Source organism: Pestalotiopsis fici, assembly GCF_000516985.1.
Source record: "Pestalotiopsis fici W106-1 unplaced genomic scaffold PFICI_Scf_11, whole genome shotgun sequence".
Taxonomy (NCBI): domain Eukaryota; kingdom Fungi; phylum Ascomycota; class Sordariomycetes; order Amphisphaeriales; family Sporocadaceae; genus Pestalotiopsis; species Pestalotiopsis fici.
The window spans coordinates 365,412-387,667 of record NW_006917101.1 but is presented as its reverse complement, the minus strand read 5'-3'; the positions used below and the strand labels follow the sequence as shown (position 1 = coordinate 387,667).

The 22,256-nt window shown below is 49.8% G+C and overlaps 3 protein-coding genes across 3 annotated transcripts; 2 read left to right on the top strand and 1 right to left on the bottom strand.

The window, feature by feature from the left end:
* Positions 1-213: 213 nt before the first annotated feature.
* Positions 214-1,215, top strand: PFICI_13125 (uncharacterized protein; the record flags this gene model as incomplete). Its single annotated transcript, XM_007841706.1, has 1 exon — positions 214-1,215. The coding sequence occupies one exon, from the start codon at positions 214-216 to the stop codon at positions 1,213-1,215; it is 1,002 nt and encodes a 333-aa protein (XP_007839897.1).
* Positions 1,216-4,060: 2,845 nt separating this feature from the next.
* PFICI_13124 (uncharacterized protein) lies at positions 4,061-6,077 on the top strand (the record flags this gene model as incomplete). The annotated part of the gene is made up of 4 exons (XM_007841705.1): positions 4,061-4,344; positions 4,399-4,551; positions 4,604-5,481; positions 5,539-6,077. 4 exons carry the CDS (start codon positions 4,061-4,063, stop codon positions 6,075-6,077), a joined length of 1,854 nt encoding a protein of 617 aa, XP_007839896.1.
* Positions 6,078-10,633: 4,556 nt separating this feature from the next.
* Positions 10,634-13,719, bottom strand: PFICI_13123 (uncharacterized protein; the record flags this gene model as incomplete). Its single annotated transcript, XM_007841704.1, has 5 exons — positions 10,634-12,483; positions 12,561-12,739; positions 12,803-13,262; positions 13,370-13,436; positions 13,621-13,719. 5 exons carry the CDS (start codon positions 13,717-13,719, stop codon positions 10,634-10,636), a joined length of 2,655 nt encoding a protein of 884 aa, XP_007839895.1.
* Between the last annotated feature and the right edge of the window lie 8,537 nt (positions 13,720-22,256).

Below are 22,256 nucleotides of genomic sequence, written 5' to 3'. Positions count from 1 at the left end.
TTGGGTGGCCCCGGCTAATCCCCGGGAGGTCCCGTATATCTATCTAAATACCATAGGGTTGACCCGTGTGCTCAAGTATACCCCAGTATATGGGAACCATAATCCACCATCTGACACTTAGGTACTTTGCAAATGTACTTAGGCATTTAAGACTGCTTACCATTTTACGGCATCATTTTTCAACCCAGAATTATACAATTTGATATTTAAAAGATGGATTCGGAAGTACCTGGCATCGAGATCAACCCGCCACTGTTAAACTCGGCCAACCCGTGGGCAACGACACATCGTGACTTGGAGGCATTATTCAAGTGCCCCTCACTTGGCGCAATCACGACGCGGACCGCTCTTTTAAATGGCTTCAAGCATGATGCCGCTGTTCATCAATACACGTTTTTTGACACCGTGACACACGCACCCAACGAGGATTTGAAAAATGTCAAGGACGAGGAAACATCAAGCCTAAACACCCTTGGCTATAGCCCTTATCTACTCAGGGAGTACCTATCCTACATCAAGGCGTTATCGGATGATCTGTCGGAACCTTCAACAAAGCTAATTATCGTCTCCGTTACTGGGTCCCCCGACGAGGTGGCGGAATGCTACCGTCTTGTTGCGGACCACAGCAAGGTGGTCAAGATGCCTCTGGCGGTCGAGATCAACCTGAGCTGTCCCAATATCCCCAACGCACCGCCGCCGGCCTATTCTGGGGACATGCTGATGCTGTATCTGAAAGCGCTGCGGGAGATCATCTCCGGTGGTGAGATCCCGAGGATTCCATTTGGCCTCAAGACGCCGCCGTATACCCACGCCGGCCAGTTTGAAGCCATTGTCGCGGCCCTGCGATCTCAGGGCGCGCCTTGCCCCGTCACCTTCCTGACGGCAACAAATACTTTGGGCTCTTGTCTGGTGCTTTCGGACATCGACTCACAGGCTGGAGGGCCGAAACTACCTGGGCCAGGTATTGGCGGCATGGCCGGCGCCGCCCTTCACCCCTTGGCCCTCGGCAATGTCGCCACGATGCGGAACATGCTGGATCAAGCTGCCGAGACCAAGGATGTAAAGATTATTGGCATTGGTGGAGTCGAAGATGCTTCGGGGTATAAACGCATGAAGAGTGTTGGCGCTTGTGCTGTGGGAGTTGGTACTGCTCTGGGACGGAAGGGACTGAAAGTCTTTGAAGAGATTGAGACCGGCCTAAAGGGTGAGTTGTAAAGGCATCGCCATACCTTATCACTCATAGGCCAGTCTTCCATGGGTGATTCCCTAGATATTTACCTATATATCTTTCTATTGGATGAGTCTTGGTGAATCGCGTTGTGTGATTTGATATATATTCTGTATTCCTTTAGCAACACTTGCCGACGTCATTTACGGTCTATGCAATGCGTTGACGCCATCCAGGGAAACGTGCTCAGCAGATGCAATCTCTAGGTCAGATTATCCGATAGACTTGATCTGTCACTTTCGCGAGATTATTTCTCTGTTTTGCAGTTTCAGCGCCCTGTCAACCCTTTACCAACACCAGGGACTAATGTGTCCATGATATAGACGAGCAGCTCGGATACCTGCACAAGAAATTCAATCATCCCACAAATCACAACCAGTTCCGGTGACGGAACAAAATATCACAGCTTCCGTGGCCCGTGACACATATATGCGCCCCAGGGCATGCAGCTGTGAACCCATCCCTCTCCCGTCAAAGGCACAACAAGCAAGCCACAGTTGTCAAGATATAGGACTGGAGGATGTGGCCAGTAAGAAGATGGATTGGTATGGGATGTTGCATCAAAGTCACAAAGTCCGGTGGGGGGGCTCCTTGGTATGTTCTAGATTGCTCTAAATTGCAATCCAGATGACTCTTGCTGCCGGACATGAGAAGATTCTAGGACTCGACATCTACTCCCCTCAATACCGTTGTTTGCCTCGAGAATATCGCCTTCCTTGTACCATCAGTCGAGTAGAGCATTGAAAGCTGAAAGATAAGATTGACGAGATCTCTAGAATTTAAGGTTGCAGACGCACGTCAGACAGGGGTGATGATGGCGAAACGCTGCCAGGGATCATATCAGTCACTACCCGAACCCAGGATTGGCAGGTTGCAAAGTTGAAGGCATGTAAACCAAGCATTTGCGTGTATTTGTAAGGAATTCTAGACACTGCAAGCCCCATCTGTGTTGCGACGCGTTAATCTTGGCCTTTCATTTCTTTTTTCCCTCTTTTTTCCCCCTCAGATTTACTGTGTAAGGCGCCGCGATGATGTGCTCAAACCGCCTTGATCGCTGAGAGGAAAATTGATAACAGGGCCACGGCCCTCGCATGTGTAATTACACCAGTCTCATGCTCGATAGTAGGATCCCAAGTGACAACGGCCCTGTGCACATATATCAATTTATCTGCACCAGCTATTGGCTGATTAATCTGAGAAAACAGGAATCATTTTGAGAATTCCTGCAGCTGAAAACGAATCGGGAGGCAACGGTATGATTGGGATGAAGCTCCACAGGCCGCCCACAGAACAGGTAGAGTGTAGCTGAAAAAAGGTTGCACCAAACAGAGAGCACATATTACCAAGGATACTACTGCGCTTTGCAAAGCACGGAGCCGATGCCCATAGCCTCGGCCGTGATAATGATAGAGTGAGTGTGTTATCAATTATCATGTCGTGTTGAAGGTGGTATCATATAACACATCGCCAAGGATTAGTCAATCCTGACAACTGTTGGTAATGACATAGAGAGGAAGGTCTAGATAGAGAGACCTGCATCCCTACCTATTGATACACAGAATTTGCAAATAGATATGCCGCCATTGTTATAATCGTGGCAGTCAGTTAAAATAAGCTTGCATTGCGTTATGGTGCTGCCACGTTTGCAGGGCGTATTGGACATAACCGAGCGGTCGTTACTCGAGACAATTAATTCGTTTCCATCTGATTCAGCTCGAATCTGGATAGCCAGCGACTCAAGAATCTGCCGGATTGAGCTTCAAAGATGTTTTGGGTCATGTGTCATGCGGAGGCTAAATCACAGAGAATTTAGCCAGATGAGAAAGTTGGCTGCTTCTTACCCTGTTGGGGTTTTACCAATCTTGGTGTTGCATACCGTACCGTACCCGTACCATAATCGTCACTTGTATGGTCGCCCAGCTTTTCCCTCCTCCCAACTCTACTGCCAGCCATGCAGCCGAGTAACTTCTGGATCAAGTTCGAGCATTTCGCTACCATGCTTTGTCAGTCTTACAAAGTAGCACGTCTGGGGAACCCATGCTCACTGCCGAAAGGCGTGGAACTCGCCGGTATATTTTTACCCTTGGGTTGAGCTTGGGCGGGCTCTCTGGCCGGTTTAGGTAAGTCGCAATCAATGTCCGCAACAACGACTGGTAGCTGGGGAGGTGCAAAGCTGCATTCGGCCTTTTTCTTGGCATCGGCGCCGGGGGTCCCGCCGAACTGCTATACTCCCTCCCTCAGGCTGCGGCTTTCCGCCCAGCGCATTTAGCAGGACCACGGCAGCCATGTCTCATTGAAAGTGGGTGATGGTGAGTTGTTGTGAGTACCTGGTCCTCGAGTCTAGACGCCCAGATATGCCGGCCATGTTTTCAATATCCAATATCGGAAATCATATCTGCGTCACGCCTCACAGCAGCGGCTGGACTCATGGGATACAACTTGACTGCAACCACTTTGTCCGCCTGATTCCGCCTATATGACACCAACTCAGAGTGGCCACAGCAGTACGAGCAGTAGCGGTGCCAGTCCACAGACCCGCATATGAAGTGACCCCAAGAATGTGTTCATTGATATCATCTCGCGATAGCAAAGAGTAGGTACTCTCTAGTGGGCCCATGGCGGAAAACTGATCGATCTGCTGCTTTGCCGAATCTTTTCAGATAGGCTGAACGCATATTATACATGACCCGAGACCTCGCCTCTCACTTGGACCCCGCTACCTAGAAACTTTTCCAACAGCTTATAACTGACTATCTGTATTCAACACCGCTGGTGATAGTCCGGATTGTAGAAAACGCCTTGATCATCGGTTCTACATCAATTCCTGCAACAATGGATCAACACCTCCAGGTGACGTCTGGAGCTCCTACTTCTCCGCCTCCTCCGCAGCCAGGAAATCACGGCCCTCCTGGCGGAGGCAGTGGCCCTTCAGCCAATCCAGGTCTCTTTGCCGCCAGGCAACATGCGAGCGAACTGGCGACCGAATACTATGCCGCATCCATATGCGGAATCATAGCCATTTTCATCATAGGACACTGGACAAGAGTCCTCGTCAACAAACGACATGTTCCGGCAGGCATAAGCAAAGTCTTGTCTCCATTTGCAGCTGTAACGAGGTATGTAACCTGGGTTATATCACAAAGTCATTTTACTGATCAGGCGACTCATAGAGCGTTCCGACGATTGTTTATTCGCAAGATTCCCGGATTTCTATCAGCAGGTCATGCCATTTTGTACTTGGTCTACACCGCGATAAACCTCGCCCTAGCCTTTACTGGACTTGATTTCAGTCGACCAACAAACTTTGCTGCTCGTTTTGGATGGTGAGTAGATCATAGTGCTTAATGTGTAAAGTACCGACTAAGCAGTTGATAGGATGTCGGCTGCAAACTTTGCCCTGGTGGTTTTCCTAGGACTCAAGAATACACCACTAGCCATTCTGACTTCATATTCATACGAGCGGCTGAACCCTCTTCATCAAGTCGCGGGGTATGCGACCATTCTCTACATGATCCTCCACGCCTCGATATACTCGGCATACTTTATTGGTGCAGGCAAGTGGGACTTGATGCATGAAGACATCGTTACTGCCGGAATCGTGCTGGGATTTGCCATGTTTGCCAGTGGTGTTGAAGCCGTGGTATTGCGACGCTTCAAGTACGAACTCTTTTACGTTTTCCACATTATCCTCTTCATCATGATGGTGGTGACGCTGGCGTTGCACCGACCTGAACTCAGTGCCGAAAAGGTGGGCATCATTGCCTGCATCACGGCCGCCATCTGGCTCTCCGATCGGCTCATTCGTTTCTCTCGGCTCATCTATAATGGTATCAACAACGAGGCGACCGTCTACCCTCTGCCCAACGGCGGGACGCAGATTTTGCTTAGAAAGCCTCTTCCCCGGGCTGTACCTGGCAAGCACTGTTATGTCTGGCTTCCCAAGGTCCGACTTTTGGAGACCCACCCCTTCACCATTGTGTCGACTTCACCGGCGGAACTTATCGTCAACTCTTACAGCGGCTTCACTCGAGACCTTGCCGAGTATGCTCGAAAGAACCCCGGCGCTTCGCTCAAGGTGTCGCTCGAGGGCCCCTATGGAACGTTCCCAGATCCCTACGACTTTGACAAGGTGGTCTTGATCGCTGGTGGCTCAGGGGCAAGCTTCACTTTCGGCATGGCATCCAACATGCTGCAAAAGATGACAGCCGACTCGGACAAACAGATTGAGTTCATCTGGGCAGTCAGGGATAGAGGTTCGTCATGATGTACCAAGTATTTGATATTTTTGTTGCTGATGAAATTGTGCCCAGATAACCTCTCCTGGTTTTCAGAGCACCTAGATGCGATACGCACGCACACTCACGGGTCACGAGTCGCCCTCCGCCTGCACACCACCAAGGCTGCCCCCAAAGACTCGGTTGTCACGGAAAAGGCATCTAAGCAATCCCTTCAGCCGACCATCAACTCTCTCACATCGGCTGACCTCTCTCCCATGACCCGCGTCTACGAAACGGACATGGACGAGCGTCTTGTCAAGTCGAGCGATCTGCCGGCCATGATCCGGCCGCCGACCGAAGACCCCGAAAAGGACGATATCCGGGCCATTGTCTGTCGCATGGGTAAACGTACAGTCACCACCGGATCCATTGATCTCCCCGTCGAGCAAGGGCGGCCCGATGTGGCTGTACTGATCAGCGAGGCGGTCAAGTGTGTTGACAAGGACAAGAGGGTGCTGATCGCTGCCTGTGGACCGGATGGTTTGATGCGGCTTGTCAGGAACACAGCTGCTGGTCTCATTACAAAGGATGGCCCAGCCGTGGAACTTCACTGTGAGCAGTTTGGTTGGTAGTGATGGGTACACGCAGGAATCTTGGTCTAGGAGATGGTATCTTGGTATATTTTCTGTGGGAATACTAAGCTCAAGGTCAATCCAGTCAGGAGTCCAAACACTATCGTTACTTCAATAAAAGACAGACACACGTCACACATTAAAAGTATTGAGCTTTCTTTTTCTTTTCATGAGTACAAGGCTATGCTTGTGGAATCGTGATACCATATTTTGCAATATTAGACTTCGCCAAGAGTATAGCTAGATACCTGGTGACTGGACAACCTCCAAACTTGATGCTTTCCAAGAGCCTTCTAGAGCCAACGCAAGCCAAAAACAGAACAAAATGAGACCATGGTCCGTATTCCATCATTATCACGCAAAATTATGCCCATGATATCGTGTCTCAGCCACAAGAAGCTGTGACCTTCCAGATTCTACCAATGGCACAAGAAAACATGTATTGGAACTCTAGGCATCCCCCCACGTTTGCCAAGATAACGAGCCGCACCTTATTCCAATGTAAGCATTTGCTGAGTCAGGAGATTATTAGGAGTTCCTTGCTGCTCGTGTTGTCCCTGCCCGAGTGGACGAGCCCTCCAATTTTGGAGCACGTCTTGACACGTTTCGGTGTCGGGCCGAGAACTACCTGCCCTATTGAGCAAAACCGTGCCTCTCATTTGCTATACCGCGTCTCCATTCCAACTACGACTTCTAGGATCCCTCTTCGGCGGGCGGCCTCGGCATTCTGCCGCTCTCTGTTGTTAATGTAATACTGGAATAGAATTAAAGTTGGTGCAAGGTTGTGTTTAAAAGATTGTACTTGCTACAGGGGAAGAATAATATGGCATATTGAGTCATGTGTATTCGGCATTGTGATCGGGATTTGAGTCATGGTATGATGACTCGGAAGAATTTTTCAACACAGAGAAATCGAACTGGCCTGCGGACGATAAACATGCTCGAAAAGAGACTGGCTTCATACCTATTTGACCTGGCATTTTTGCGAACCAGCGGGATCGGCCCAACTCTCGGGAAGTTGGTTCAAGATTCAGAAGATCAAATGAAGTCATAGAGTGACAATGCACGGCTCGATCTCGGCCGCTTACCTTACACAAGCGCTCACAAACGAGCGCCGAACTTTGATGTCTGTCGCTGATGATCTTCAAGCTCAGAAGCCCCTCCTGCCCTGGACGGCAATACTTCATTTGGTGACTACTCCCCCCTCACGGGCGCAAGGTCATCTATTGCTAAGACGCCTCCATGAACTGGTTTGGCTTTTCTTCTTCTTCTTCTTTTGTGGCAAATTTGCAATAGGGAGAATGCGCTTTGTAGCACAGAACATGATGCAAGACCATGTATGGTGATTACAAGGTTTTCATCTCGCCGATTAGCCAAGTCAAGAAGGGGTGAGATAAAACCAACAAGAGGACAAATGATTGTGTTCCTCTATCCCACTACTATTGGTTAGAAGCGTGGCCGGATCGAGTAAATATCTCAATCCAGCCGGCATCTTTGGGATATATGTTTAGCGTGTACGACTTTAGAAGGCGTCTCTTGTGGACAGCAGTTTATAACTCCCTTTCTTTCTTGCTCTTTCTCTTCTCCCCTCCCCCTCTTTTTTTTCCCCCTTTCTTTTCTATATCAAGGAAATGAAGAATACAATATCTGTTGAAGGTGAGTTTTCGGCGGAAAAAATGTGCCGCGAAGGAAATGTGCCGCTCCCTCACATCCATATACATGTCTACGGGCTTGAGACATACAAACACAGGTAAGGCAATACTTGCATGTGCATAGAAATCACTGGAACTTTGTGCAACTTGTGTTGCGGCTCTCTCTCTCTCTCCGAGCCATTGTTCATCGCTATAGGTTTATGTCATGTAGCGTCAAGTATAGCGATGCGATACAGGAGAACCTAGGTCAAACCTCTCAAAGTAGCATGGAACTAGAGATGGTACGGGCTTTGCGTATGAAGCTCTCACCCATGTATAATGGCATTTTTATGAGGCTCATGCATTTGCTCTCTGCAGGCAGACGACTGGCTGTGTGTCAACATGGTATGCGAGACCATATACATCACTTTCCGGTATGGAAATGACGCCACGGCCACCGGAGTCGTGGGCTATAGCTACGATACCACCCACATATATGGTCACATGAACCCACACTGCCTGACCGTCCCCAAGAGCCAGAGTCCACCGGGTGGGCATCTGTCATGATGGCATAAGCAGGTAGCGCAGAAAGATAAAGATGCCGAGTTGCTGAAACTTGGCGATGCAACAGCACTCTCTTCCTCTGACTGCCGAACCCCCCCGGGGCTTCTGTTTCTCCTACAGCCTATACAAGCAGCCAACATCGGACGTGAGCAACAACACACGGCATATTGTAGAGATTAAGAAGAAGAGAAAAGGTACAAAATGATTGTACCTGGATAAGAAAACCAAACTCCAATCAGATAAGGACCAGTTCTTGCTGTCAGCCCTGCCCATTCGCAATACTTTTGAGCACACCACTGACATCAGCGCGTCTTTATTGGAGGGCAGAGAAATGGAAGGGAAAAGACAGATGCAAGTGTTGGCCAGGCTTGTATGTGGTTGCAATGCATTCTCCTCCCCCCCCTTCCCTCCAACACCACTGATCAAGAACAACACCTCCCAAGGGGCAAAAGATGTTGCCTGGCCTGCTGGGCTTCAGGAACCAGTCCAACCGGGAGGAGCAAAGGGGACCAGGTATTTCCCCAAAGATGAGAAAAGCTTGGCGTGTCCATTAAAAGGTTGTGGTGTACATGTTTCTCCAACTTTCCTTTTCTCCAATTTTTTATTTGGACAGGTTGTCAGCTCTCCCCCTCCCTCTTTTCCTTGTACACGCCATCCGCAGTACACGGCCCGTTATACCGCCTTTACCTAGGACGCAAGTTGCCCGGGGGGAGAGGAGGTTGACGGGCTGGGGGTTGGAGATTCAGCGGTCACAAAGCCTGGGGGGGATGCGTTGACGGGTGTCATTTTCTTGCATGGGCTGCGCTAAGAGAAAAAAGTGTCGAGGAAGAAAATGAAGGGCGTCAGTGACGTCTTTCTCTGCTTTCGCGTGTGGGTAGCATCATGATAACTCTTTTTCCAGAATCATTTAACAAACAAGTGACGTGAGATGCATAGGAAATTAAGAAGGGGTCAGCGGCACACTTCGAAGGAAGGACTATTAGTGAAGCATACTAGCCGGGGGAGAATGTCCTATGTACCGTTCAGGGTTGGGCAAGGGAATGCCGGCGGTGTCCAACATTGGATGCGTTCCTATTTTTTTTTATTTTTTTTAAATCCGTTTCTTTCAATTTATTCGTTGCATCCTGCCGGGGACTCCGTGACAGTTCGAATGTCAAACCCATTTTGCAACCATCAAAGTCGGTCGTTCAAGAAATAAGTGGACAAATGGCAGTTTGGAGTCTGGACATAGGCCTTTTCCCACTACCGATGTTACGGTACGGATACACTAGAATCCCAGGGCAGGAAGAAAAGAAAAAGCGCGACCCCCCTGCTTGTCTGTGGACAAGCCGGTACCATGGGTCAGTCAGATTACGGGGGCCAGTCAAGTGTCTCATCCTTTTGTTGGTTCCAGAGCCTGGACAGGCACAGAATCCACTTTTCTTCTTGTCTCGATGGGATTTTCGGCATGTGAATAAAAATTAGAGGACTAAATCCCTACTCGCATTCCAGTAACTCCATTACAGCTGGCCAGAGAGAGCTTGACGTTTGCAATGTGACGCTGGGAATCCGTCGATGTCCGCAGAGAAAGGAGAATTACTACACTACCTACTTGGGTGGGTCTGAGACTACCGGCAGGCAGTATTTAGCGAGTCTTGTAAGGTATACTCTGTACACATACCCTGCGCTGCTCAGAGATAAGCGAGACAGCACCAGAAACCAAAGCGCTGTGCAGTGCGCCGCCATAGGCAAAGGAATGAAATACTGTAGACAGGTAGGAAGTACCTAGGCTGGTAGGTAGGTGGCCATTCACCGCCAAATTTGTCTTTGGTCTCATGTCATTCATTGAATGATACTATGTATCTAGTTTGATTGAGCCTCAAAACTCCTATATTGTACATGTAAAGACATCTTGTATCTTGAATTTTCAAGCGTCGTAAAAGCCACCATTTCAACCTCGTGAGTCCCCCTCCTCAAGTCGTTTGGGGGGGAAGCAAAGTAACAATAATAAAGGATTTCCTACATGAACACCGCGCTCAAGTTTTTGGTTTTGTTATGGATGCAGTTCTTTCGCCATGTAACACCTCGTACCAATGCAGAATTCCCAAGGGGTATGTGATGATGATGAGAAGAATGACGACGACAACGACAAAAATGATGCTGTTGATAGCCCTCCATGCCCCCCCTGTGATGATCAACGCCGCTCCGCTAAAAAAAATGTAGAATAGATGAAAATAAAAAATAACCATGCAAGTTAAAAGTTCGGATGACCCACTGCTAGGGAGGGTCAACTCGGTCAAAGAAGTGAAGTTGTAGTTTCGGTGGGGTAGAAAATATAGTAGCAGCAGGTAGGCATGCTACTACTGCCTTCTTTCCCCCCTCTCAGATCTGGGCGCCGTTCAGGAAGAAATCCAGGTCGTTCCCTTGTCCCTGGGCGCTCTCGCTTTCTGCTAGCTGTTCCAGAAGGCTCAGGAACGGATCCTTTTCCTCCCCTGGGCCAGTGCCGGCGCTACCGCTGTGACTCGCCGCGCCAGGACTTGGTGCGACCGGAGGTGGTCTCCTGTCCTCGTCCCCATACCACGCTGCCGGCGACGAGAAGGCGTTGGTCGGCATACCCCCAAACATTGGGTCGTATCCCACGTTATTGAGGTCATTACCGATGCGCCCGTTGGGCAGGGGGGTATGGCCGTGGACTGAGGCAAAGTTGTACTGGGGTGAAAAGGGTGTGACGGGCATGTTTGGCACTGGATGATGTGCTGGCTGTGGTGGTGACAGGGAGAAGCCTGCGGCTGCTGCTGCTGCCACGGCTGCCTTTGCCGCCGCGTCCTCCTGATCATGTTGTAGATGTACTGGGTGATGTACCATTTGGTCGCCGTTGGAAGGCAGAGATCTGGGGCTCTGGAGCATAATATTTGGTGTTTGACCAGTGGCAAATGAGTGGTGTGCTGGCGTGGGAAGTCCTGGCGTTGGAGGTACCTGACCCGGTCTCTGTAGAGGCGTGAGGTTCCTGATATCCGGTCGCTTACGACCATTTGCACCTCCAATGCTTTTGCGCTTGAGATTAGGTCGTTCAGTAGACACGAGGCCAGCAGCAGCAGCCCCAGCGTCGATGCTGTTGCGAGGAGCATACAAGTCGTGACCGGTATATGTATCAGTAGCAAAGTCAACGACAACATCCGACAAGCTTAAATTGGCGGGATCGAAAGTGAAGCTTTGGCCTCCCGGCCCGCCAATGTTTGCGTAGCGATCAAAGAAGTCCTCGAGGTGGAAGACGGGGGCGTGTCGCATGGGGTTGTTTGTGACACTCTTGACCAACTCAGAGTGGGCATTATAGATGCCCTGAAGCGTTTCTCGCTGGTGCTGAACACTGGCCCAGGCATACCGTAGTTCGCTCAGCTGCTGCATCTCTCTGGATAAGAAGTCGGCCGAAGATGCAAAGGCGCTCATCTCATTGGTGCCAGTCTTGTTGTAGTGAGCTCCGTGAATGTGTACTGTGCCTGCGGTACAGATACAGTATCCCACAAATGCAGGCCACTCGATCGCTGCCGCCTGTTTACCCAACTCCACCAATTCCGCAATGGCGTTGGCGTGCAAAAAGCACATGTTGGTCGCTTCAATCTGCCATGACTGATGCTGCCCCGAACCCGCCAGTTCAGCGAGATCAATGGGGATAAAAGGTCTGTAGACGAGGCAGTGGATTAGATGGTAGACGAGTTTACTTAAGACAAGGACCGTGGAGTCGGGTTGTCCAAATAGAGCGTCCACGCTCGAGAATACATCATCGGTCCCCGATGCCCATACATCCAGGTGTTGGCGAATCTTGGAGAGATTCGATAGTGAATGCCACGGGAAGTGCGAATCGCCCTTGACGCCACCGGCTGCTAAATAACGATTCGTGATACCCAAGATGCGGCTAATGTCGATAAGCATGCCACTGCTCCCCTGGCATTTCTTGCCGCTGCCCTGGAGATGTTGTAGATTGGAGTCGCTTTGGAAGAACTCGCCTTCGATCGGGAGGGCTGAGGGACTAGGCGACCAGTAAGGAAGTCGCAGCAAAATGGTCTTGTCCGCGACCAGTGAAGGTCGCTTTGAACCGCATGCCATGAATCGGTCGAGAAGGTAGCAGGTCCAAAAGAGCCGTCTTCTCATTTCGCGTTCAACGGGCGTGATGCGCGCATTCAATTCCACTTCGCGGTGAAGTTCAAGCGCCATGGCCATACCGACAGCGTTTGCTATTATTAGCAGTTAGTCGCCATTCATTTCAAGTTTTTATGGTGAGATAAAGTCGTCTTTTTGGAACTCGACGTACTCAACAGCATGTAAGCCTTTTTGCCTTTGCCTGCCGCGGTAAAGGCCGTGACCAACAAGAGCAGCGCTTGGAGTGCATCTACAGACGGCTCGTCCGTATCAACTTCCTTTCTTGCTTGAGAGGCATACTCCTCGCTGAGTTGCACGGCTGATTGGTAGCCACTGGGATGGGGCGTGTATCTGAACTGTGTTAGTCGTTCATTTTTTTTTCCCCTTGTCTTTCTCCATGAAGCCACCACTCACCTTGCGCCAACAGCATATATCGCATGTATGAGATATGAAGGCAGCTGATTTAGTTGTATCCTTTGGCGAATGGTAGACTCGTCGAGTATGTGAAATGGTTTGGCATGAAAGCGACTAAAATAAGTGTCGAGGAGAGCTTCAGTCTGAACGCCAGGAGATGGCTCGCTGGCGACTGGGGGAGAATATACTGCCGATTCATCTGCCCCATCCTTGGCCCGGTAACTTTCCGTGGCAAGTCGCTTGGCTTGTGGCTCGACCACTGAGGACGAATCCTCCTGGGTTTCTGATGCTGCAGTGTTCGAAGCGCCATCCTCGGTCGCTGCCGACAGTGGCGGCTCATCCGCCAATGGAGAATCGTCTGGCTTTTTCGATTCCTTCAACTTCTGTTCCAGTCCATCTACTCTCTTCAGCAGAGCCTCCAATACATCAGTCTTTGGACCCCGTTTCTTCGGTACAGCATCTACACAGTAAACAAGTGTTTGTGTTAGAACATGCAATGTAAATATGGTAATGGACAAAAGAAAATAGTCGGCTGATTTGTCGCAATTCGTAGGCCAATTCACGTACCATAGATACAGGCGCATTGAAAAACCTGGCATGCCTCGCAGGATGGCCGCAATCTATTGCATTTAATCTATAGCGGACTTTGGTTAATTACTGCAAGGCCAACCGAGCCGGATAATTGACGAGCCAGAAAAAAACGGGGAAGGCGAAAATCGGTCAGACGGCTCAATGAGCAAGCCAACAGTTTGGGTAATTTTCATGTTAAAAAGGAGTAGATATGTGGATTCGGAGGGAGAACAAAGAAACCCACGAACCTTGCGCTTCCGACAGGATTTGCAATTCATTGACTCTCGAGGTTCGTTGCTCATGCGTCGGGTGGGCAGTCGTTCTATGCCCACCTGTGGCCGTGGCATGGCCACTGGATGGACTCCAGGTATAGGCGCTACGCTCATACTCATCGGTTCATATGTCGAAACAAGCATTACAACTGGAGTTGGTATGGGCCTAGGTACGTGTGTGTGCTTGTGTGCTGGCTGGTCCCTTTCCTCCGTTGCGCAAGTGTGTAGTGGCTAGCTGGCTGGCTTACAGGGCGACTCGCGGGCAGCTATTTGCAGGCGGGAAGCGAACGAAATGGGCAGGTGAAGAGATTCTTTGCAATCGATCCGAAAAAGCAGTCGTAGGTGAGCTCTCAGCAATTTGGAGAAGCCTGTAGAGGTGCCCGCGGTTCGTGCATCATAGGCCAACCAAAAGGGACGTCGTTGTATGAGCCTGTCGGTATGTGTTCTTACTCCTTTGCTTGTCTGGTTCGGTTTGTCTAAGGTTTAGAGCAGGTGTATAGTCAGTCAGTCGTCAGTAAGTTAAGTTTGGGACGGGGCCCAATGTCGAATGGATGGAGATCTGGGATACAAATAAGATCCAAGAAAAGTCTCACGGTAGACGGGGAGATGAAGTAAGGTTAACTAACAAGCGTGTGCCCAGGCATGTTGCAAGTATTTGTCCCCAATGTACATTTACCTGCCTACCAACCTACCTACTAGGTACGTGACCGTTCTACCACTCATCACTCAGTCAGTACCTTGCCTACCTTACCGTACAACAACCAGGTCAAGGTAGGTCCCACATCCACACATACCCCCCTCACCTCCGAAAGCGTGTAAGAGTCGACACCGTAATTGGGACGGATGTGGAGGTGGCTAGTGTCCAGGGCTGGGGTCACCGGGATCACCCAAGGGTTCTTGCGCCCCCCCTCGACACACTCTTCGGCTCAGATTACAGAGTGGACCCTCTTCATGTATCTCTCGCGGGGGACTCGAGATGGGGTAAGCAACCTTGTTACCGCTAGCGTGAGGTGCAAGTGCAGGTTCCTGTCGGTGGGCGCTGCTGGGTTGGTTGATGATGGTCCAGTGTCCACATGGCCCAGCCAGAGAGAGTGTGAGCCAGGGGGGGAACCCGGCGCATGGATGTGCTGGGTGCCAAGCGGTTGGCCGAGCTGGGGATTGCAACAAGTTGCAGAATCCTGGCAGCCGGCGTATTGAAAGGATACTAGTGATGAGGAGGAGGAGGAGGACAAAAGTCATCAGCAGCAGCAGTAGCAGAAGAAGGAGAAGACGACGACGACGACAATGACGAGAAAGGAAAAGAAGAACCAAAAAAAATTATATTTGGAAATGCGATGCCGTGCAGCAGCTTTGACGGGGGTCTGGCGAAAGGAGGCCCGGACGCCGCTGTAGCCTCGGTGATGAGTTCCCCAAAGAATAAAAATATACAGACGACAACTGGGAGCAAGAAGAAAAAGACCAACGGGGTTCCAACGTTCCGTGGGACGGACGACAGTTGAGTCTAATCCTAGGTACATCAAGTTAGTCCCAGTTGCTAATTAGCGGTATGCTACTGCGAGCTACCCATTGCCTAGGTGCCGACGACAAAGACTCGTCTTGGTTTGTCATGGTGCTTCTCCAGTTCGGTCAGCATTAAAAGGCGACGCGCTATGCCCCTTGTGTATATAGACAATTGTGAGGATGGAAGGACTTCCTCGGATTTGGTTGCAATGCGACTTCTGTAGTTACCATGACTCGGGTTCTAACTCTATCTGTCTGGTTGTAACCGTCGTCGTCGTCGAAAAGAAGGACGGTTGGATCATCAATGTACCTTACCCTCGGGGAGCTCAGCAGCTATACAGCAGGTATCATTACAGTTGCTCGCTATTAGTCACCGAATGTTCCAATTCAACAATTGCACATGCTCGTTCACGCGGTTCCAATCAATCTACGCCTCGCTTATCCACCGTTGATGGCGTGGTTATGAGCAGTGAGGAGGTACAAAAAAAAAAAAGCAATCTACTGTCAACATGGTCAACGACTCGAGCATTGTCCGGAATGTGGGCTCTTAGTTGATGAAGTCATCGCGGCTCCCGGCGCATCCTACCAAGCACGTAAGCGGTTATCGGATAGGGCTTGAAGCCGAAATGACATTTTGTCATTGTCTCTATCTAATTGCCACGGACTTGATCCTGTTTACAAGGGCCAACCAAGCCCATCAGATGTTCGTGGACCTCAGCCCAGGTACTTGATGATTAGAGCGACCACCCGTGGGCGTGAAGGGGGAAGAGAGAGTGAGAAAGAAAAAACAAAACCTGGCTTGTGGTTCTCTTAATACAGCACAGATATAGGGTCCCGCTTCCAAGGCCGGATCTGGAGTCTTCAACTCCCGTGCATGGGAGCCACCTTGTCCTGTCATACAAACACAATCTATACGATGTTTGACAAGTATCAAAGAAGGAAGGGCTAACTCGTCGGCTGAGACACCTGTCAGTAGAAAAAAAAAACAGCGGTCCCGGCATATGTAGAGGCTGCATCTGGAGAGTATGATGAACACCACCATTGTTTTTTCTTGACGCTTCTAATCTTGGCCAGACCCGGCAGGCAGCACCTTTTCTGTTGCACGAGCTGATGCCAAATGCCTGTACATACATGATATGGTATTGTATACCCCGTCACCAAGGATATGGATGAATGTGCCCGGGTGAGTATTTATCATTTGCCTTGCAAGTAACGGCTGTCGTGATGTATGCTGTCAGTCACAGTGGGCAGGCTGCTATAAACCTTGACTACCTAGGTATAGTCTAGCCCGTGTGGGCCGAGAGCCGGGGCCTTGCCTGGTGGGAAGAAGCAAATACGAACATTTTGGCACAAGCTTTAGTAGCAGATCGTCCATCACAAAAGGGGTGTCGCAGCATCGAGGGCTTAGGTTGAGCAGTGGTGTTTTTTTTACGCATGAAACTGGAAGAAGAATGCTGCGTGGTGGTGCGGAATGTACGTGTATGGAGGCTTACCCAGGTAGCCTACTTAGACATACAGACATACAGACAGACATTACATGATGAGACTCGAGACGGATACTAGGTATAGCTTGGAGATCGTAGGTAGGCAGGTGTCGACAAAGTACATAGTCGGTGCTTGGCAGTGTCCCTGCCACACGTGTAACCGCTGAAACGAGAAATAAACTCGTGTACAACGGCAACGGATGATTGTGCAGACGTTTCTTTCTCGTCGAATGCCACGCAGCGAATATGCGTGCGCAAACTATAAAGCGTGTAAAGGGCAATTTGCTAATTTCTTCAAATTTATCTGCCCGAGTAATCAACTGCAAGACAGATTCTTTGTGGTCTACTGATCGAGCCGCAATTTTCGCTTAGTATAGTACATATTTACTTGCACAAGTGACACACTGTATCAGAATATCACAAAAGCCTTCCGTGGATTGTTCCTTCATCTTCTCGAATCCCCGAGCTTAATATTGTGCAGTATTGTGCTCTCAGACACGTTCGCAGGGGATCGAATGCAAGAAAAAGCACGGTCTAAAGAACAGACCTGGGAGTAAGATCGGAGATCCCCCCGATTCAGCCATGTCGTGGTTGTATGCCGAGATGAGCCGGACAGGTGCCGGATAGGCACGCCTTTTTGTCTGTAAGTGTGAGTGTGAGTGTGTGTATGTGGCGTTTCTCTACCAGCAGCAACAGTGGTCGTCGTCGTCGTCGTCACAGGGGTGGAGGTGGGAGGGAACAGATTTTCTGCATAAAAAAAAACCAGTAACAAAGATCACTTGACAGCTTAAAGGAAAAGCACCGATTCCGTTAAAAGCAGTGTAACTTTTCAGCTTGTTTGCTCACTCCCGTGGACCCCTGGCTCGTAAGCATTACCTTTTGGGATCAGTTTTTTGAGTTTAGCTCGAGCCCGACCATCTACTTGATTCAGCTACTAGCCAGGAGCCCGAGAAGGAGGGTCGACGCCTAGTGTAGCACCTCGAGGGGGGCATAAAATTAGAGATCCACACTGACCGCATACCCGAGGTACGCTGTAACAAAGTCTTGTCACTACAGTAGTGGTTATACTACTACTCATATCCTCTGTAACTCGACGTGTGTCTGACATTTCAACTTGGAGATTGCGTGTAAGAGAGAGCCATCCTAGAAACTCTGATCCAATGTAGGTCATGCTCAATACCACTCAGTCCGTTTCTTCGGGGGGAAAGGGGAAAAAAAATAAGGGTCAAGGGCCGAGATAATGCAAAATGATGCAAGGAAGCAAAAACAATGCATACATACATGAACGACGGGCAGCAAAATTCGGAGCAAAAAGCCCAGGACAGAATTCCCATCAGCTCATCCATCGGACATCGCATCCAGCAAAGCACGCAAAAGGTCCTTTTTGAACCTTGTGACATTAGGGAGCATGGAAACTAGTCTGGATCTAGACCGATGGCCGAGCTGCAGATCTCTGCGCTGCCTTCGCCGCACGTAACTCCATTGATCGTCCGTTACCGCTTAAAGGTACGCAGGGAAAATCTGGGGTAAAACGTCCATCATCTCATGTTGTTCGGTTCTTTGGGAGGGGCAGAGAGAGACAGAGAGTAGAAGAGCGGGCCTTTGCATGGGGATATGGAATGGCACACGTCTCAACTTGCATTGACGAGGGAACAAGACACACCACACACCTAACACATCAAGTCCATCATCAACCTTTGATGAGTATAGAAGTAAGCAGCTGGCGGGCAAGGTTTATGTAAATCATCCACGCCCGTGATTTGTCCTCAGAGAAAAGACACATCACTTGTCAATGCAGAATTTCAGGGTCCTTGAATGATTTACTGCCGGGTCTGTCTCGTCTGCCAGGTACATTAACTGACCTACCGCAAGCCTATTCCTTCGGACGGGATGTAGCCGGTCGCGACAAAAGATGGAGGGGGGGGTCATTTTGCCAAGGTTGCTTGTCCTGTCCTGGTCTTTCTTGGAGACTTGGACGGATGCCATGTGGGAATAGTGCGCTTACATCCAATCATGATCAGCATAGGAGGGTGTTCTCGAGAGCCTAACGGCCCAAGACGGTCCGAACATGAGGGGCCCATGAGGGGGCGATCTAGCGATCTATAGAAGGCGCGTTGAGGAGGAGGAGGAGGAGGTGGATGAAAAGAGCTAGTACTCTCTATACGGCATCACGTACCTGGTAGATTGTCCAAAAGGTTCACGCCGTTTGAGTTGATAGGTCATTTTCATGACTCGCAAGTCGTAAACTCCCTTGAACTACGGAATATATCATCTGCTATTAGGAGAATACATGGCCTTATTATGAGAAGGAAGGAGAACGAGCAGATAGTCAGGTGGCATGTTGTTGACCTTGGAAAGTTCCAGTTCCCAGGGTGTGCGTCTGAGGGGACGTAACATTCACTTTTTTTCGAATAAGCTGCGTACGTTGTATGTACGTAGAGCAGTCAGTTGCAGTAGTGCTCGGTTGTTAGCTCCGGCGCATGTCCACCGACCCAGCGGCCTTCCACTTCGCACCTCGACAGCGCTACGGAGTAGGTACTTAGTTTGCGCCTCGGGTTGTGGTATGTACAGTACTTTTCTTTCGCAGATTGTGTGTGCACTGGATTGATACGGACTATCAGGGGATAGTGGTCAGTCACCGCTCTTGTTGCTTTGACTTTGAACCTCAGTTCAGAGTGTTAATGCTGGCGGGGGTTTTATGAGCGTAAAATAAGGCCTGCGTTCCCCGTCTTGATTTTTGCGGACCGTTGCCATCATCACACTCGGGGTATAGTTCGTAGGGGGCGGCACTCTGGTGCAGTCTGTGCCCTCATATGAGATCGGAGGACTAACCTATCTACCTTAAACCCTTGAGGTGTGCATTAACAAGATCGTTGAAAATTACTTCGAGAAGATTGGAAAAGTGACCTGTCTTGCGGGGGTTGCAACGGCATATTGGAGTTGCATGGTCAAGGGCCAGCTCCGTACATTGACATTGCGCGTCTTAGCACCTTGTCAGTCGTCAGGCTGAGGAAGGCCAAGAGACCAGACAAAAGGCGAAAGTGATTGTGTGTAAGATGACTCTACCTGCCTGTCTACTTGGCGACTATTATTGCTTCTTCGATTCTTTTTCTTTTTTTCTTTCCTCTCCCCAAAAGCGTGACATCGGGAACGGCGGACGCCACTGCTGGGAGCGAGCCCTCGCTTATGCACAGAGAGGGAACCAGGACCAAGGTCAATTCAAGCAAGGCATGTAACCGCTATCTAAACGCTGGGCTACGGAGTTAATAACCGAATGCAGGTCACATACAGCAGCGGCTTGCATTTCTAGTGTAGGTACCTAGGTAATATACGGCACTCACTACGATGGCAACTGATCAACAAGACAGCGACTTTTCGGCCCATCTCTAAGAGAAGGTCGCATTCCGCTCGCCCGCCTGGGGTCTTCTGTAGACGACTGTACCAATATGTCTGGCCTAGTGTTCCTTTCAGCACAGGCGCCAACGCCACTTACTCATACCCGTTGTCGACATTGGGAACAACAATGACGCCCGGCAGTGGTGAAATGAAGGGGGGCCCTGGAGAAGGAAACGATTATACTACATACCTGCTGTCAGGCCTAAGCAGCGCTAACAGGCGGCTCTGCACTTCCTTCATGGCGGCTAACTGCGCACGAATCAACCCCTGTGATTTTTAAGTAAAACTGCGGGCATTCTTCAAGGGCGTTCGTTGCCTGACTGTAGCAGAGAGATAGTACCGACATGCATTGAACATTGCATCGGACTCTGTAAAACGTGGGAGTGTTCATCAAAAGTGAAAATTAAAATAACCTGGTGAGCAATGAAGAAATCATTTTTTCTTCTTCTTGTTCAAGTTTCACCACCCTGAGGAATGCACCTCGAAGCTTAATCCACATCCGGGCTGCAAGTGGGCTGCGGGAGAGTTCCATGTGCCTGGACTTGGTGAAAGTCAATCGGATGAGATCTACTACCGTCTATGCTAGCCCCCTGTTCCTAGAGGGGAACCAGAAGAAAAACCACAGACGGAGCAGAAACGAACAGGATCATCGATATCTATTTTCAGTTCGGCGCAATGCGAAATAAGAAGAAGTACTTGAGCTGTGAACCTCAGTACAGGATATGAAAAAGCAATTACAAAATGTCAAAGGCACGACTCGCCCCGACACGCGTCTTGAAACCAGATAATCTTGACTTGCACCATGTTGCCCCAATGCCGCCCGCCCGCCAGTATGCCCTTTTTTTTTTTCTGAACCCAGGCTTTCAACTTCAGTTGCAGAATCTCTTGGCACCGGTCTTGACAGATCGACGCCGTGGTACATACCTTGCAAAGAATGTCCGGATCGTCAGGTACCCTTTTGACGTACGCACAGCAACATGAAAGGGAACAAAAACTTGATCTCATTGACAGAAAAATTTAAAAATGCTTACGACGTGCATCTGGCCCTGGGAAGCAAAAAAATGCTGTATACACACGCCAAGCCCTGCAGTGCTAATAGAAAACCCCCTGTGAGCTTACGTTGCTCACGCACGTTGCGAAACTGGTTTGCATGTACTCCATACCCTTTTCTTTCAGTCGCCCTCACCTTGTAGAATAACCAGAGGCAGACGGTTCCGCCCGACTCCCGATCCCCCCGGGTGCTTCCAGATTCATATGATGTATGTTTAAGAAAAAAAAAGCCCGGAGAGTACAAAGTAGTAGTGTACACGGGGACATGTTTACAACCCATTGCCAAACCGTGCGGCATTTGCCTTGTGGGGAAGCGGGAATGCCGCCTATTGGTGATCAATCTCATTACATGAACCTGGATTCGATGGTTATGCTGTCCAAAATCTCTCTCGTCTCTTCACGCTGCTATAGGTAGCTGACCGTAAAGTGCCCGGCTGTCGTCTTTGTCTTCCCTTTTCACAAGATGAAATCAAATGTGGGACTTGTTTTTTTTTGGGGGGCCTCGGACTGGTCGCAACCCCAGCGGCTGGAGTTGCCAAGTCGCTTGCTAGCTGGTGCTGGCTACGATCTCTATACCATAATTCGGGCTTTGTTGCGATCAATCACCGGGAAACTTACTCCTCGGGTCGTATCGAGGCCCACTATCACGGACCCGAACATGATATCACGAAAGCATGTATGTAACAGCTTGGTACGTACCTACGGCCGTTTGCGTGTGAAAAGCTGGGTGTCGAATGGGGGGGAGGGAAGAGAGGGAGAGGACCCATGAGCATGCCAAAAGTCGGGTCAGCATACCGACTGTTTTCTTTTCACGCCACAAGCATGCAACCCTATAATGACGGCTTGTATTATAGCAGATATGCTTAATGTATACTCGCGTGTCGGTGTATGCAGACGCGGAATCTTGTAACTAGAAAAACAAAATCTGGGGAAAGGGATTCCCCTGCAGATAACTTTTAGGGTTTCTAGCGCATGGCGCTGCTTGCTACGTACACTCTTCTTTTCCCCAATTCTTCTCTTTTCGGTCTACGTCTTTTTTGGAGGAGGGGGAGAGATCATGTGCGTTGTTATTCGCTATTACAATCCTACCTACCAAGCGCACCACGTACTAGAAGCCAGCTCGTACCCGTAAATGCGCGACAAATCGGCCCAGAGATACCTAGGTAGCAATGCGCACCCTAA